At 44.3% G+C, this 15794-nt stretch overlaps 1 protein-coding gene across 1 annotated transcript in view; it reads right to left on the reverse strand.

Moving 5' to 3' along the window:
- Positions 1–6035: 6035 nt before the first annotated feature.
- SLC25A13 (solute carrier family 25 member 13) overlaps positions 6036–15794 on the reverse strand; it is a 76452-nt gene continuing 66693 nt past the window's right edge. Inside the window, exons 14-17 of the mRNA XM_009484815.2 lie at positions 11203–11341; positions 7281–7439; positions 7110–7200; positions 6036–6225 (exon numbers count right to left, since the gene is read on the reverse strand). Coding sequence (XP_009483090.1) covers positions 6036–6225; positions 7110–7200; positions 7281–7439; positions 11203–11341 — 579 coding nt within the window. The remainder of the gene's footprint in view (positions 6226–7109; positions 7201–7280; positions 7440–11202; positions 11342–15794) is intronic.

Below are 15794 nucleotides of genomic sequence, written 5' to 3' on the forward strand. Positions count from 1 at the left end.
GGCTGGAGCACCTCTCCTACAACAACAGGCTGAGAGAGTTGGGGTTGTTCAGCCTGGAGAAGAGAAGGCTCTGGGGAGACCTCATAGCAGCCTTCCAGTACCTGAAGGGGGCCTACAAGAAAGCTGGAGAGGGACTTTTCACAAGGGCATGTACTGATAGGACAAGGGGTAATGGCTTCAAACTGAAAGAGGGTAGATTTAGATTAGATATAAGGAAGAAATTCTTCACTATGAGGGTGGTGAGGCACTGGAACATGTTCCCCAGAGTTGTGGATACCCCATTCCTGGAAGTGTTCAAGGCCAGGTTGGATGGAGCTTTGAGCAACCTGGTCTCGTGGAAGGTGTCCCTGCCCATGGCGGGGGGGTTGGAACTAGATGATCTTTAAGGTCCCTTCCAACCCAAACCATTCTATGATTCTATGATAAATACAAAATTATCCTTTATTTTCAGCAAAGAGAAAGCATCTTCTCCAGGCTCTTTTGCCTACAAACGTCCAGAGAACAGAAGGAAGAGCACGAAGAGTACGCCCCATGCTTTAGCACTGCTGGGATGCTGCCATGCATGTTCTGGGCATGGAAGGAGTTAGAAAATAGCCTGGCTCTACTTTGGGGCCATGGCAAGTGAGCTTTCTGCGAAGGACAAAAAACTGTGTGCTCAGACTGAGCTGGAGAGCCCATCAGAACCAGAAGGGTAAGAAAGAGCAAACCCAGCCAGGGAAGAAGCAGGCAAGTGGCATGTGGAGATGAGACATACGGGCTAAGAAGGGAAAGGCTGAATTGAGGTTTAGGATGGAGGACTGTGAGGTGGATGTGGAAGGACAACTGTCCTGTGTTTGATGAAGGGAAGACCAGAGTCTCCCTTGATTTCAGTGCCAAGGATCAAAGTCATACCAACACAAGTGAGAGGCAGAGGAATGGCATGGCCAGGGACTTGGGATTTGTTCTGAAAGGAGCTGTGAAAGGACATGGGGAGACATGGCAGGTGGCACTGGGGTGGGAGCTGAAGGCATTATCTAAAAGGGGAAGCAGCATTACTTCACCTTTGCGACGTGCTCTGTTCAAGAGACCCCATGGCAACAGAGGAAGAAGATGATGGCTGGGGCACACTGAAAGAGCACGTGCACAGCATTGGCCAACCTGGAACGGGGCCAGGACACACAAAAACTGAGTGTGTGGCTGGAAAGCCAGGGCCATCATGTAAATAATAGCACTTGGACCAAGTGAATGTTTGAAAGGTGAAAATGAAATGGGCTACCTCACAAGTCTGAGAGCACCACAGATATCTCCATGGAAAGGCCATCAGAACAAGTGGTTGCTGCTTGAGACTAGGCTCAGCAGAGTTGCCTCAAGCTTGTTACTTCGAAGAGAGAAGGCATGTAGGCCAAACAGTGCTGAGTCGCAACGATTGTAGTGAGGTGGGTGTTGGTCTCTTCTCCCAAGTAGTTAGTGATAGGACAAGAGGAAACAGGCTCAAGTTGCGTCAGGGGAGGTTTAGATTGGATATTAGGAAAAATTTCTTCATGGAAAGGGTAGTCAAGCATTGGAACAGGCTGCCCAGAGAGGTGGTGGAGTCACCATCCCTGGAAGCATTCAAAAAATGGGTAGACATGGCACTTTGGGACATGGTTTACTCTAGTCTACCCTTAATTGGTTTAGTGTGGACTTGGTAATGTTAGGTTAATGGTTGGACTGGATGATCTTAAAGGTCTTTTCCAACCTAAACGATTCCATGATTCTATGATTCAGGAGCTGCAGCATTTTCCAGTGGGTACTCAGCAGTGCTCCACAGTCAGTCTTCCAAGATGAAAGGTACTTCCTCTTGGGTCCAAAACCAATGCTCCAAGCATTTGCTACTTCTGAAAACAAAGGAGCCCCTGCCATGTCTTGGAACATCATGAGTTCTTACAGCAAGTGACAGCCTGCATCTCTAGTGCTATGGGAACAACTGGGAATAGGTTCCTTCACACAAGATGTATTGGAAAAGCTCTCAAGAGTTTCAGCAACCTTAGATACTAAGGAAACAAAGCATAAGACTGGAAACCCCTCACAGAGCAAGACTGCATCCCACGTAGAATGGGATGCTCCCAACTGACCAGTGACAGACAGAGGAGACGCTGCTATCACCAGGGCAGCATCAGCCCTAATGAAGGACTCGGTGCCGCTTCCAGGAGTAGCAGCCTGTCCTCAGGAAGCTTACAGGACTGGTTCTCCTTCAAAGCATTAGCACAGCTACTGCTGTAGTAGCACCACCGTGCCTGGCACACACTGGCTGCACAGCCTGGGGCGTGAGTGGGCACGGAGGGAGGCCAGGCAGTAACTGGAACAACTGGAACAAATCTTGCAAGCAATGGTACTGCTTCCCAGGGTGATAAGGAATAGTGCAAGGAGCAGTTAAAATAATGAATATGCATCTTAAAATGCCATTTCTGTCTGAAGGGCAACAGACACCTTGATGACATCCTCGCGTTCAGCACTGGGGAGAGGCTGCCGGTGCTCACAGCCTGAGCTCTCCGTGGCCCACCACACACGAAACAGAACTGCCCTGCGGCACGTGGCGTTTAAGAAACCACTTCATCCCAGGATGCTTGTGTTATTTGCTGTGTTTGAAGGTTTCTGGAGACACTTAAAATATGAATGCCTTGAGATTTCTATATTCTCAACCACTAAATAACTTACAAATGATCACCGTCTCTGGAAATCATCTTCTAGCTTATGCAAAAATGGCAAACATTTCAACCGAAAACAGAGTCTGAATTGCACAGAAGTGTTTAAACAGCAAGGTTCGACGGTTTCTGTTCATCCCTCTGCCACGTGTGTGCTGAAGAACCGAGGAGCTCAGCAGTAAGCAGCGTGCCATGCGTGTACATCATGAAGCGTATGGCAGGGACATTCCCGAGCAGGCTGTCCCCTCCTAAGGAAGATGCAGAGCGGTTTGTCAGGTTTTGTATTTTTAGCAGGTTTAGAAAAACCTGCCCAAGTTATTTTTGAAGCCTGTGGTATGTTTGCTCACAAAAGCGTCCCCGCAAACTGTCAATATTAAGTCAGCTTAAACCCAACCCATTCCCTGGGGACCAGGCAGAAAAGCATCCTTCAGCTTCTGCTGGACCGAGAAACACAAATACAGGGTAACTGCTTCAGAGACTCCCCCACCCCACTCTCACGCTGACAGGTAACATCACCAGTATTCCATCATTTCTTTTTTCTGCAAGTCCTGCCAAACGAGGTTACATTTCATCCCGTTCCTCCCACACTTCGCAAAACCCATCCAGCAACCTGAAGAGGACAAACATCTAAACATTGTCCTTGGGGCACTTTCTTTGTTTGTAAGGCAATCTGACAATTTCTTGGCCTGTAAGCTTTTCAGAGCAGGAATGCATCCTTTTGTGTCTGGAAGAAGCTGACTGTGGGCACAGATCTTCCCCAAGATCTCTCCGTCCTCTACTGGCCCTGAAAAGAAGGGCGGAAGGACTGAAGAACCCCCCAAAAGACAGTTAATGGGGAAGGGCCATCACGGGTGGCAGTGTGGGTGTCAGTCCAGCCTTGCTCATCTGCCTGCCAGGGAGAAGATGAAGGCTGTGGCCTTCTGAGACGGACCTGCCATAGGAGAGCTGTGCCTCAGCTTTGTCCCCGGGCTGGGAGCTTTGTCCCTTCATCCCCGGAATAAAGGGTAAGTCATAAATATGCTGCCAGGCCTGGGAAAGAGAGGGCACCAAGTAGGCAGGGGAATCGGTCTGAGTTATGATTTGCTTTGTAAAACACAAGCAACAGTCTTTATCATATGAGCCAAGAAGTTGTGCAAGTCTTACAGTAACCCAGCTCTAATTCCTCTTCCATTCCCAGCTGTGAGGCCCTGGCTGCGCTGGAGTTCGGTGTTAGGCACCAGAGGGACCGGGGTGTCCCTGTCCCAGCTGTGCGAGGAGGGAGCAGCTGCTGCCTGAACCCACGCACGTGGCCAGGCACTTCCTCTCCCGGCGCGGGGGGACCGTGCAGCTCCGTACTCAGACATCTTCCTGAGCTGCTCGCTTGACAAGGTACATCAGGCAAAAGTGAGGGATGAAGTGTAAAATCACCTCCTAAATAGCCTAAAATCTCAAGTGTCAAGCACAGGCAGTTCCCAGTGAGAAAGTTTAACTTTTATGACAAGCCTGAACCAAAAATCCTGACAGTTAATTTTGGAGTAATACAAGGGGCAGCTTCCCCCCCTTTCTGAAATGAAGGAGCTGTCATTTGGGGAGACTCAGATATACAGGGTGAGAGGTAGCAGCCGGCAGCTGTGAGAGCCCAGTGCAGAGTCTCTGCACACTGATTTAGCCAGACTCCAAGATGCAGCAGCAGGTAGATGTCATCTTCTCCCCTCGCCTTCACATGCATGAGCACTGCAGATGCTACTCCTGCCACAACTCCATTTCACTGGTAACTTCAAAATGCAAATTAGTCCAAGGGAGTAATTTTCATGATGACCCAAACACAAATACAATAATAGAGCGATTTCCATTTCAGTATTTCCACAAGTTATAGTACAATGTGATACTGCATACCTAACTCATTATTCTGCAAAGATATTGCATCTGTGCGTTCCCTCAGTTTACAGTCAACATTGAAGACACCCACTCTCCACCCCAAGAAGACAAGGAAGACCAAATTTTTCCTGCTCTTAAGAGGTATCACAGAAGACACCCAGCAGTACCTTCAACTAACTAGGTAGTCAGACTGTTCCTAACACATTACCCCCCCCCCCCCCCCCAAGTAATAAAGGTAAAAATATCAAAGCTCGCTCCAATCCTGGTTTTTGACTGAGAAAAAAAATTTCATTTTTTCAGTGACATCTACACCAACCCATGTCTTTTCCACACAGGGGAATTCAGGTAATTTGTTCTCAAGCTGCAGGTGTTTTTATAGCCTACATGACCAAATATTAACTTTATCTTAACCTAACTTTATAACTGAAGTTGAACAAGACATTTGATGTACCACGCCATTTCTGTAACAGAATACCATGTGTGCATCTGTTTGAAAGGTTTATTTCTATCTTCATAAATACATAATTTTCTAAACACTGTGCAAGGCACCAAAAAATTAAGTAAAATCTTTTCTTTTAGAGTATTTTAATCTCTTTTGACTCAATGAAGTAAATAAGAATCTGAAACCACCTATTTGCCAATTACAAGCCAGCAGTTAAGGCAGGTACCATTGATACAGTGCATGAATTTTCTATTGCAGTTATTTAAACAAGCAACGTTTTACTATAGAAGTACATATACAAACTGAATTCCAAACACCAGCAACCGAAGATAGGCACCTAGTTATGAAATTTCCTTGTATGTGTAGTAGAATGCCAAAAGTTCTGCCATAAAGTGCAAAGACTATGGACAATAACACTTTCTTTTGAGCGTTTTGATACCAGTAACATAATACAACGGCTAAACATTTATAAATGTGGTTTCCATTACAAAAACATGTTCCACATAAAAGCTTCATAATACAATCCAGAAACAGAACTTGTGCGTGTACATATTTAAAAAGTTGAAGCTGTACTGGCATACTTAGGTACCGGGTATATATTTGCTGACCATTACAGACACACACCAAGTTTATAACCAATTTACATGTACAGTCAAAATCATTCCGCTTTGAGCACCGTGATATCCACTGAGTTTTTTTCCATTTGAGTGACTATGTGCGACATCCGCCCTGGTAATCTGCAACCGAGCATCGCCTGTAAGATGATCTGGTTAACAGTTCTCACCCAGCCCTCCCCAATAAACGGAACCTAAAATTAGTGTCTTCCCAACACAAGCACGTGTCAGATGTGGACGAATACATTCATGGTCCCAAACTTAAAACAACTGGTGAAAATTTCACAGTGATCTGGTTAAGGAAGCACAAAGACAAATGATTACATTTAAGATGAAAATTGCCTTAAAACTCAAATGAAGCTAAACTTTTATATGATGAGAAGCTAAAGGAACAAAGTATTAACCAATTAGAAAAGTGGCTCTTTCCCAACTAATAACAAAAAACCTACAGCAATAAACTTAGGGTCCTACTGCTGCAGCAGCCTTTGAGGTAGGTGGCGATGGCTTAAACCGAGGTAGGTAAAGTCCAAACTTGTTTTCAATCCCTGCAAAAGTGGCAACTGCCAATTTATAACCACCAACATGGTCAGGGTTAGGAGCAGGGAGCGTGATCCTAGATTTAGGAACTGGCTCTGATCCAGCTGGTTTTCTGCAAAATAATAAAAATAATAAATTAATTTCCATAGAGTAAAACCAGTATTCACAAAAATGTCCTCCATAAAGTAAGCTGAATGAGATATCTGAGTGTACCTCCCAGTAACTAACTAAATTAAATGCTACAATGTAATGAGAAATACCCTGTTTTAAAACCTTCCAGAACAGCTAGGAGCCTTCATGTTGATTGAGTATGGTCAAATCCAGATAAAATTTGTAGCGCATTAATCAAAACTGCAGTGTGGGGGACCAGAGGTTCGTAAGTCTCTGCCTACAGTGCACAACCGATCCAGGAAGCTAGCAGAGTTTAAATAATTTTTGTGGTGGCTTTCAAAGTATTGTCCTAAACGGTCTGCAGCTGCTCCTGGGATCCCGTTAAACAGCAATATGCACATCCATCTGTATCGTCAACAAAGGCGGGAGGCAGAGCTGAAGCTCTGACAAACAGGTTTTGGACTTGGTGACACCTATAGACTTTTTTGGATGTCAAATGCCCTGCCTGATTAGGGGCACAGCTCCTCCACCAAACTAATGAGGACTGACGCAGAGTGTATCCTGACCTGGCAAGCATCACATTTCCCCTGCAGTTACATCCCCAGCCCATTATTCAGCCTCTCACTGTCTCTGTTTACACTAACGCAGGTCCCCAGCTTGAAACGGTGATATAAAATGTGGTAATGTCTTGCTGTGAAACAGGTACTGGAATATCATCCCAACCTCCACCAGTGTAGTGCGGCTTAAATAATATTTACAAAGCCTTTGCAACATATCCTCTATAATAGCAAGACCCTGATTCTGACATGTCGAGGAGCACCAAGACCCACGCAGAACCAAGCGCAGCTTCAGGGTCCCAGGCAGATTCAGACACCACATACTTACATGCCCCCGAAGTCCACGTAAAACCATCTCTGCAGTAGCTCGTAAGTCACTAGAGTTACACCAAACTGAGGAGAAGATCGAAATACACGAGCTTGAAAGAAAAGAAAAGAGTTCCTAAGTGACAAAAACCACAATTAGAAATCACTTAGGCATCAAAGCTCCTTTACACACCTCCTGCTCCTTTCCACAGAGCCTTTGGACCTTCCTCTCGAAGGATCTTCACAAAGCAGTCTACAACACCGCTGTAGGTCGTCTGTCCTGCCCGGGCTGCCACCTGTAGCCTTGTTTTGATCACATCCGCGGGGGTCACCAGAGAGGCTGCAGGCATACCTACACAACACAAAAATCATCAAGTGAGTACCACCGACCTGTCACATATGCTACACAACTCATTTACCCAGGGGTAACCGTGCCTTTCGTCCTTACAGCAGGAGAATCCAGCCGCATTTGATTTAAGCAGAAGCTGAGAAGGAGAACAAGCAACAAGAGGCAGCCGTTGTGGACGTGGCTTCACTCAGAGAGAGCTTCTCCTAGAGGAACAACCATATCACATGCTTCCTGCTGAGCTGGGAGGCACAGGCTGGATTTTTCAGTGCTAACCAGAAACTTGCATAGTTAATAAGCACAAAGTTTTTGGAGGTGAGGTCGATCTTTCCCTTTCCTTTTCACGCCTCTCTGTGGTTCCTGGCATTCTGGTTGCACGCTGTGCTAGAATAGCCTGTACACGCGCACACACACACACCCCCCACGCAGCAATGTCACCGAGAACCAGATAATGCCCTGCATGCTCAGCAAGGCATGAGAGCTAAGGTTTAAAAAAAGGGTCATTCTTCTCATTAGGAATGGCAGACTGCTCAGCTGCAAAGCCACAGCTGACATCCTCAGCAGAACACTTGGAGGAAGATTTAAATTTACCCTGGCAGATAATCAACTGAAAGCAAAAAATACCAAATTACCAATGGGTGGTATTTCTAAAATCATTCCTATCCAAACTGGGGCTGCCCATGATTAGAATTGAAAAAAAAAAAAAAAAGGCAAAAGAAAAAAGCACCGAGACTGTACCCAGAAGACACTGTCTCTTATGGTTTTATTACTTTTCCATTCTGCATCTGTTCCAAACCAACTTGGTCAGATGTAGATGCATAAATCTCCTTTGCTTTTTTTTTTTTAGGCTTAATAATTCTGTAACAACTTTTGTCCAAACCAGCATGGTCTGGCTTCAAGCACCAGAGCAGCCTTCCTGCAGACTGCTCGAAGAGATGTAAGCGTGTGAGTATCACCAAAATAAGAACTCCTCCTCCTCTCCTGGACCCCCCAAAATAACGCACAAGCTGAACTTGCACAGAGGTCAGTCTGGCAGGCAAGTGCTAGAACCCGGTAAAAGTTTCTGAACTCCAGAAATGTTGAAATTCCTCCTTGCTTAGCCTTACCCACACCAGGATATTGGTTGAGTCTTCAATTTAAAGCTGGACTTTTGTCCTTCAAAAGCCAACCAGTGTTTTCAAGGAAAACCAAAGGACATACTTAGAAACAATTCTGCTTACTACACATTGACTTCCATCTCCTTAATTCCTCATTCCTTATTACTGAGGATATTTTGCAGTTGAAGATGTTTATAATCCTGTTTTTAGGAGCTATGTGTACAGGACAAAAGACTTTACAGACAAATAAAAATTTACAGGTTGCTGCCATGAGGAGCTTACAATTGAAATGAGACAAATGGCACAGCAGGAGCTGACAATAAAAAAGAGGAGTGAGGAGAGAAGGAAATTCATGGAGGCAATAAGCAGATGGAGCAAATTAAGGAGAGATCCTGTAGCTGATATGAGAATCATCTCAGAAAATGCCGCGGCACAACAGGTTGAGACATCTGGTGAACAGTGAAAACCAGATGCAGATCAAGCTGGATGACGTGCATGTTGCATGTGTCCCTAACAACAACAAAAAGGAAGAAAATACACCCAGCACAAGCAACACCTGCTGGCAAAGGACACAGGTGCGCATCTGAGGACGGCCAGCTTGCACATCCCAGCACCACGGGGCTGAGGAAAGGCGGGGTCTCCCACACCCAGACGGAACGCATGCACACGTCTGAAGTCCGATGACCAGGTGAGATCCCTGGCCAGAGCAGAGACATCAGCCCAGAGACTGAGCCAGCATTTCAGAGGTGGTGGGGTTTTTGTTTTATCTTCCCCTTGACTTTCTTGTGGCAAAACAGCAGACGCATATGCTCCCACCATGCTTTACTTGTACCCAATAAAATAAGTTCCTTGTTTTTTAAACAGTACGATGAGTGTTGTATCTTTAATGCTCTAATTTGCGCATGAGAGTTAACCTAGGATGGGATTCACAGGAAACACTGGATAAAATTCACATTATAGCTAGTTTGGTAAGCCATATCAGCAACAATAAAGACTGCTTCTGTGCCTGAACTTCAAAGGGATGGTTATCTCAGTCTGCAATCACCTGACAATGGCTAGAAAGAGAAAAATAGGAAAATCTAAGAAATGACTTGGCTTAAAAATGCCAGCTTATGTTTCAAGTCTGTAAATATGATCTAAAGTTCAAAAATTGTTTTGTTCCATTAAAATTGGTGAGAAATAAGCTGGCTGTAAGCTCCTGTTGGGGGGCTTGGAGGCTGGCTCTGGTTTGGGGTGGGGGAGGGGAGAGGACAAGGGTTTTTAAGCACCAGTCATTGGAACACAGCTGGCTTTCCTAGTGCCAGGTCGATTCCTCTGGACTATGAGCCACTGAATACAGAGCAAACCCAAAGAGCTGAAGCAATATGTTTCAACAAGACAGACTAACTGATCTGCACCGTCAGGCTTTGGCTATATCCTAAGCCCAGATACTGGCCATAAAAGGTCCCTGGCTCTTCAAGAAACACAGCCCCATGTATAATCTTGACCAAGAACAGTTTCCCCAGGGAGAAGAAAGCTTAAAATCAAACGAGAAAACATAGCTAAACCACCAGCCACCTATCTGTACTGGATTCATGCCACTCCATCATTTTTCTCACCTGGCAGGTCACAGCAGCCTGTCAGGGGCCACGCTGGAGGAAGAACTTGGCTGCAGCTCAGAGAGACCAAGCAGCCTGCAATGAACATGATGGAAACACCTGCTGATGGGAGACCTCCTGCTTGCTAAGCACTCTCCTAAAGGTCTTGTTGCACAAATTTTCAAGCCCATTTGTTTTCCAAAGGGAAAACCTTGGACATAGCAGGAGCAGGACTCACCAAGCTGCCTTCTCCATGAGGCAGCTACGAAATGGTGGTCCCCTTTGGGTGCCGCGCCAGGGACCAGCTACACAGCAGACACAAAGGCAAGCTCAGGCTACAAAGCACGTCTCTGACTTTTCCCTTAGGCTCTGGCGCACTCAAGTTAAATGCATCTGTGACATGTTAAGCATGATTTGGCTCTCCTATCCACTGTGTAGCCGACTAAAACAAGTAAGTGCTCAAGATCACACTCAGCATCTCTGTCATATCTGGATATGCTAGGAATCAGCAACCTATGGCACAACAGAAATGTTTGCAAGCTTTTCTGTTTTGTTTCATATATAAAAAAAAAAAAGGTAACATCCTCACAAAGCCAAGTAACTGCATGGGATACTGTGGGTAGCAACTAATTGTCATCATTTTGTCACAGGCTATGTCACTGTGCTTGGAGAGCTGTACTGCCGGCATGGCTTTTAGACTCCACATACCAAAATTCAAGATTCCTTTGATCATAAAGAATTTCACAAATGCCATGATTTTATTTATAAGCCATTTCAACAAAACTTTACCAGTCAGCCAGCCACAAACAAAAACGGCACAGTAACTTCACAAAGAAAGATTATATATGATGATAAAACATCAGCACTTAAATCTTTCCCTTTGTTTTTCCTCCTGGACATTGTGATTACACCAGGAACTTACAGTATCTTTATTTTTAACATCAGCTCACTCTACAGCATGGTAGCTTTCTGTTATTTGGGCACAAGGTTGCAAAATGCATACAGTTTTTCTGAGCTTTTCAAAGTTCTCACTGCCATAACTATTGCGCTGCAGGTACAATACAGTGGCATGCAAAAAGAAATCTGGGCACTTACCAGCTATTGATCCAGCCAAGAGCAGATTTCCAGGGCTAACCCTCCCATCCTCATTTGCAAATGAAGCTTTCAAATGAGCATAACAGGGGAAGTAAATGGCAGAGAAGGGGATGTCACGCAAAAAACACGCCTTAGCACCCTGCGTTTGAAAAAGAGAGAATGAGCAAATTCAACATGATGAACTATGAACACGAGAGAACAGAGCAACATTGTATTTTTTTTGTTGCAAAGGGCTTATAGAAAAAGCAATTCTTTCTCTCAAAATTTTGAGATCCTTGTATTTCACCCTGCTGAGGAGCGTCTGTGTATTGTTTCTTGGTTCAGTAATTTCCATCATTGTATTTATCTTGCCTGCTTGCTCTCCCTCACTCCCTGGTACTGTAGTTATTTGCTGGTAATAAAGAAAATGCCATGTGTTGAAGTAAACTCTGATAACACCTCTGCAGAATTTTAAATAGTTGACATTGTAGCCATGCATCTGTAGTGGTAGTTTAGGATGTGTCCGAAGAAGACTGAGCTACGGGACAGGTCTGTCCCCCCTCATTCCCACTTACAGTAAATACTTCAGGGAAAATAGTGCCCAGTCCATGCAACTATGCAGACACTGCAATTGATAATGCAACATAAATTGAGAGAAAGAGGGAAAGAAAGAGAGTAGGGCCATAACACTCTTTTGCAGAATGGTAACAGGATGATTTACTTGTGATTTTTGAAGTACAGGTGATCTGGGATACAGTTTGCTTCAGGTAAGTTTCAGCTCTTACTGTTAAATGTGCCTCGCTATCCATTTTGTAAGTGGTACAAACAGCCAATGAAGTTACCAGCAATACAGCTGGCTTCAAACCTAAGAGGGTGGCAAACAGGCAAGGGAAGTTTTGGGACAGCAGCAGGCAATCAACTGTTCTTAAGCAGGGGGAAAAGCAAAAAAGCCACTAGGGGAGGTAACCAAAATAAAATACCAAATACTATCCACGTTCCAACAGCAAAAGTGACTTGCAATCTGCCTTTCCTCAGTATGGAGATCCAGAGGACACCAGAGCCTGAACACACCAGGACTGAGACCGGCAGGAAGGCACAAACAGGAGGTGGCTTTGGAAAAAGGGTAAAATCCTCCAAGCTTGAGAAAGAAATGGTTTGCGGATGAGCCTAAGCCTCTTCTCTTTGAAGCGAGGGTGGAGTTGCGGTGAAACTGCTCGAGGTTCATCCATGAGCCCTCCCAGGGTGCCCTTGTTACTGTACTTCTCTTGTGTGCAGCCCTACCAGGGCACGGCTCAGTGCCAGACATTTCACAGGGGACATGCTAATATGCACAGAATTTAATTAAATCTAATGATATGCCTGGACATATCTGTAAGCTTAGCTTGTACTATAATAGCAGTTAAAATATAGTGCTTATCCAAGTTGGATGCTGGTTATCAAGCAAAGACGCAAGAGCTGCAAGGTGTCAGAAAAACTGAAAAGACGCCTTTCAGTGAGGCAAGGCAGGGGCGGGCGAGCAGGATGTGTGACCGGAAAACCAGGTCCTGCGAGCCAGTTCACAGGAGATGCTAGTAAGCGCAGTCTGCAGTCAGAGAATGCCTCTGAGAAAATAAAGATTTATCTAAAACCAGCTGTTAGATCTTCTAGTCAGACTTTCTGTGTGTCAGACTCAGCTATCGAGCACGGTGAGCACATGCTCTGCTGCAATCTCAGGTGCTTTCCACCTCACTTTCTCAACTTATTTCTAGATGTTTTCAGACTGAGAACTGACTGCTTCCCTGACAGTCTGTTTGGAGGTTAATGACTCCTGCTGTTAAGACCCTTTGCCTTGTTGCTCAGCTGGATTTGTCTGATTTATGCTACCAGTTGCTGGTTCTCATTATGCCTTTCTAGATACACTAAGGAAAATGCCATAAAGGAACTCGAAGTGCTGCCGTTGCAGCCGCTCCGCTGTTTGCCCGCACTGAATGGGGTTATCGGCCACTGAACAAAGGGATGCTGGGCTGGATTCTCCTCTCAAAATTACCTGCAAAGCCCGTACACTTTACCCTGAGGGCACAGAGAAGGTGAAGCTTTTGTCTTCACCAGAGACACAAGAATTCTGGCTTCTCATGCGCAACAGAAGCCCGTTTTACAGTCTACCTTCAATCTTCACATAAAAAGACAAGACTGGGGTTTTTACCAAGTTCTGTATGAAAAAGCAACTTTTTAATGATCAAATGTCTGCACTGTATTCACCTCACAGAAAAATTATGAAACTCACTAACGAAACATTCACAGACCAACATGGTTTCTTCAAAGATTTATTTTTAGAGCATGCTTTTCCTCAGAGCAAATCTCCTCACTGCCTTTGCCCTCAGGGCACATTACTTTTATTTTCTTTGCAATGTTGTCATTAAACACTGCGCACATTTTTTCCTCTGCATTTTTTTCATACTCTGAAATATCTCAACATAGTTAAAATAACTTATGGAAATCAATAAACTCTAAATGCGAGCAACTCTTAACTCAACCCAAGCTGCTAATATTCCTCCCCCTTCATTAAAAGGCTCTTTTTCATGGGGCAGAAACAGCATACTGTGAATATCACTAATAATATACAGTCAGGTACAGAGAGGGAGGGATGTCCACCAACTCAGTTGGCTCAGTGTAAACAAAACCTGGATCAAAACTTGGATCCACTTTAATAATAACCCAGCTTGGCTCCGGTCCAGCATCGCAACAGTCTAAAGTTTCCCCCCATCGTTCCGTTTAAAGTCTGGGAAAGCATGTTTAAAAGCAGGCCTCATTTAACTTCAAGTTAATCATCCGCAACCAGCCTAGGCCAATTAGGAAGGCTTAGGGAGATTGGCCACAGTATCTTGAAAAGCAAAAGAAACATTTATTTTACTTCTCGCACCTTTTTGATGTGGACAACGTGCTGAAAGCCAAAAGGAGTTTTAATCAATCCCCAGAAAGCTGTAAGGATCATCCGCCCGAGTTTATTCTGGCAGCCAGGGTGCAGACCTGCCAGGCATGAAATTGTTGGGAGATCCTACACACCAGGACATGCGCCTCCCTCACACAACAGCCAGTTGGCTCCCATCTTCAATCTCTTTAATAACTTTAAAGCTCTTAATCTCGGATAGTATCTCACTGAATAAACCAACGGAGGAAAAAAAACCCTGATTGTCAAAGATTCAGATAAATAAGCCCAAGTCAGTGCTGGGGCAGGTTCTTTAGCATGCTAATTCCTGCTTATACCAGCTCTACCTGCAAATAAGGCTCTAAACAAACTATTTCTACTACAAGGGGAGGGTAATTATACTGACAAAGGCACCTCTGTGTCGGGTTGGGCAGAAGGAGCCGGCAGGTCTGGGAGACGCAGGCTTAACCTAGTCTCCTGCAGTGAATGCACATTGTCTAGTGCAGGGGGAAAAATGCCAGACTGGGGGGACCTAGCAGCATTCAAGACAACAGTGGTGCACCTTGTCTGAGAGGGTTATTTAATGCTTCTGGCACCTGTACTTACAGCCACCCCCTCTTTCTCTCCTTTACAGGTTTAGAATTTATTTGGCATGTATAATTGTTATTTTGATCCTATAGCTACAAACAATAGGCAGCATGTCATTTCTTGATCATTTTGCATTCTTCGTGGGTTTTACTACAGACTTAACCCTTTGGAATCGGAGCCCTAACAGCACCTAACAGGTTTTGTAACAGTCAGTCAAATATTACTGGCATTTGCTTTCAAGGGCTGTAATTTTTTCTACTGTAAAATGACATTGCCTTAAAAGCTGCTATGGGTTTTTATTCACATATATTTATACCAACCAAAAATGAAACTGATTTAGCACATCAAGTTAGAGGAATAAAATGCTGATTTCAAATGCTGTGCCAGCAATTCAGATTCAGTTTGCAGACAAAAATTATAGCACTTCTTAGTTGGAAGGGCTTTTTTTCTGGTTATTTTTGAAGAAAATTTCTGAAGAGCAGGTTCTCACATATGAGAACACAGTCACAAATAGGCATGGTGGATGCAAATTAATGTAACTCAGAACTTTTACTACTCTGTTTCATACAGTTATCATCCTGCTGTAAACCCACAACTTCAAGAGGTGAAATACCTCACCTGTTATCAAAGCGACCAGGTGGGAGCTTGGTACATACCCTTGTCACCTGAGATTACACTTTCCAGGTCAACACACCAGAAGCCCATTTATGAAGTTGTCAAAAAAATTGAAGAGACTTTTGGAAGCTTTTCTGACTAGTTTTGGAAATGCAAACTGCGTTGCCGATATCAGCCAAAGCACAAATCTGAGATAAATACCTTCTAGTAGTTGTAATCATAAACATTACCACAACCAATGTATCCTTTCCTCAAAGAGTCATTTACTACTGCATATTTACCGTCTTCTTGGGATCACAGAATGACTGTTGTGCAAAATTATGGAGTGGCCCTCTTTGTTATGCTGTAAAGCACTATTCAGAATGATTATTTATAAAAAGAGTAATATTTTATTAAATATTTTATGGCAGATATTATATGGATATGAGCTTCTATGCTGTACAAAATAAGCAGATGTACTTACAATGTGTATTTACATGAGCACTCTAAAGATGTCTTTCAAAAC

This window comes from Pelecanus crispus, chromosome 2, assembly GCF_030463565.1.
Source record: "Pelecanus crispus isolate bPelCri1 chromosome 2, bPelCri1.pri, whole genome shotgun sequence".
In the NCBI taxonomy this organism is placed as follows: domain Eukaryota; kingdom Metazoa; phylum Chordata; class Aves; order Pelecaniformes; family Pelecanidae; genus Pelecanus; species Pelecanus crispus.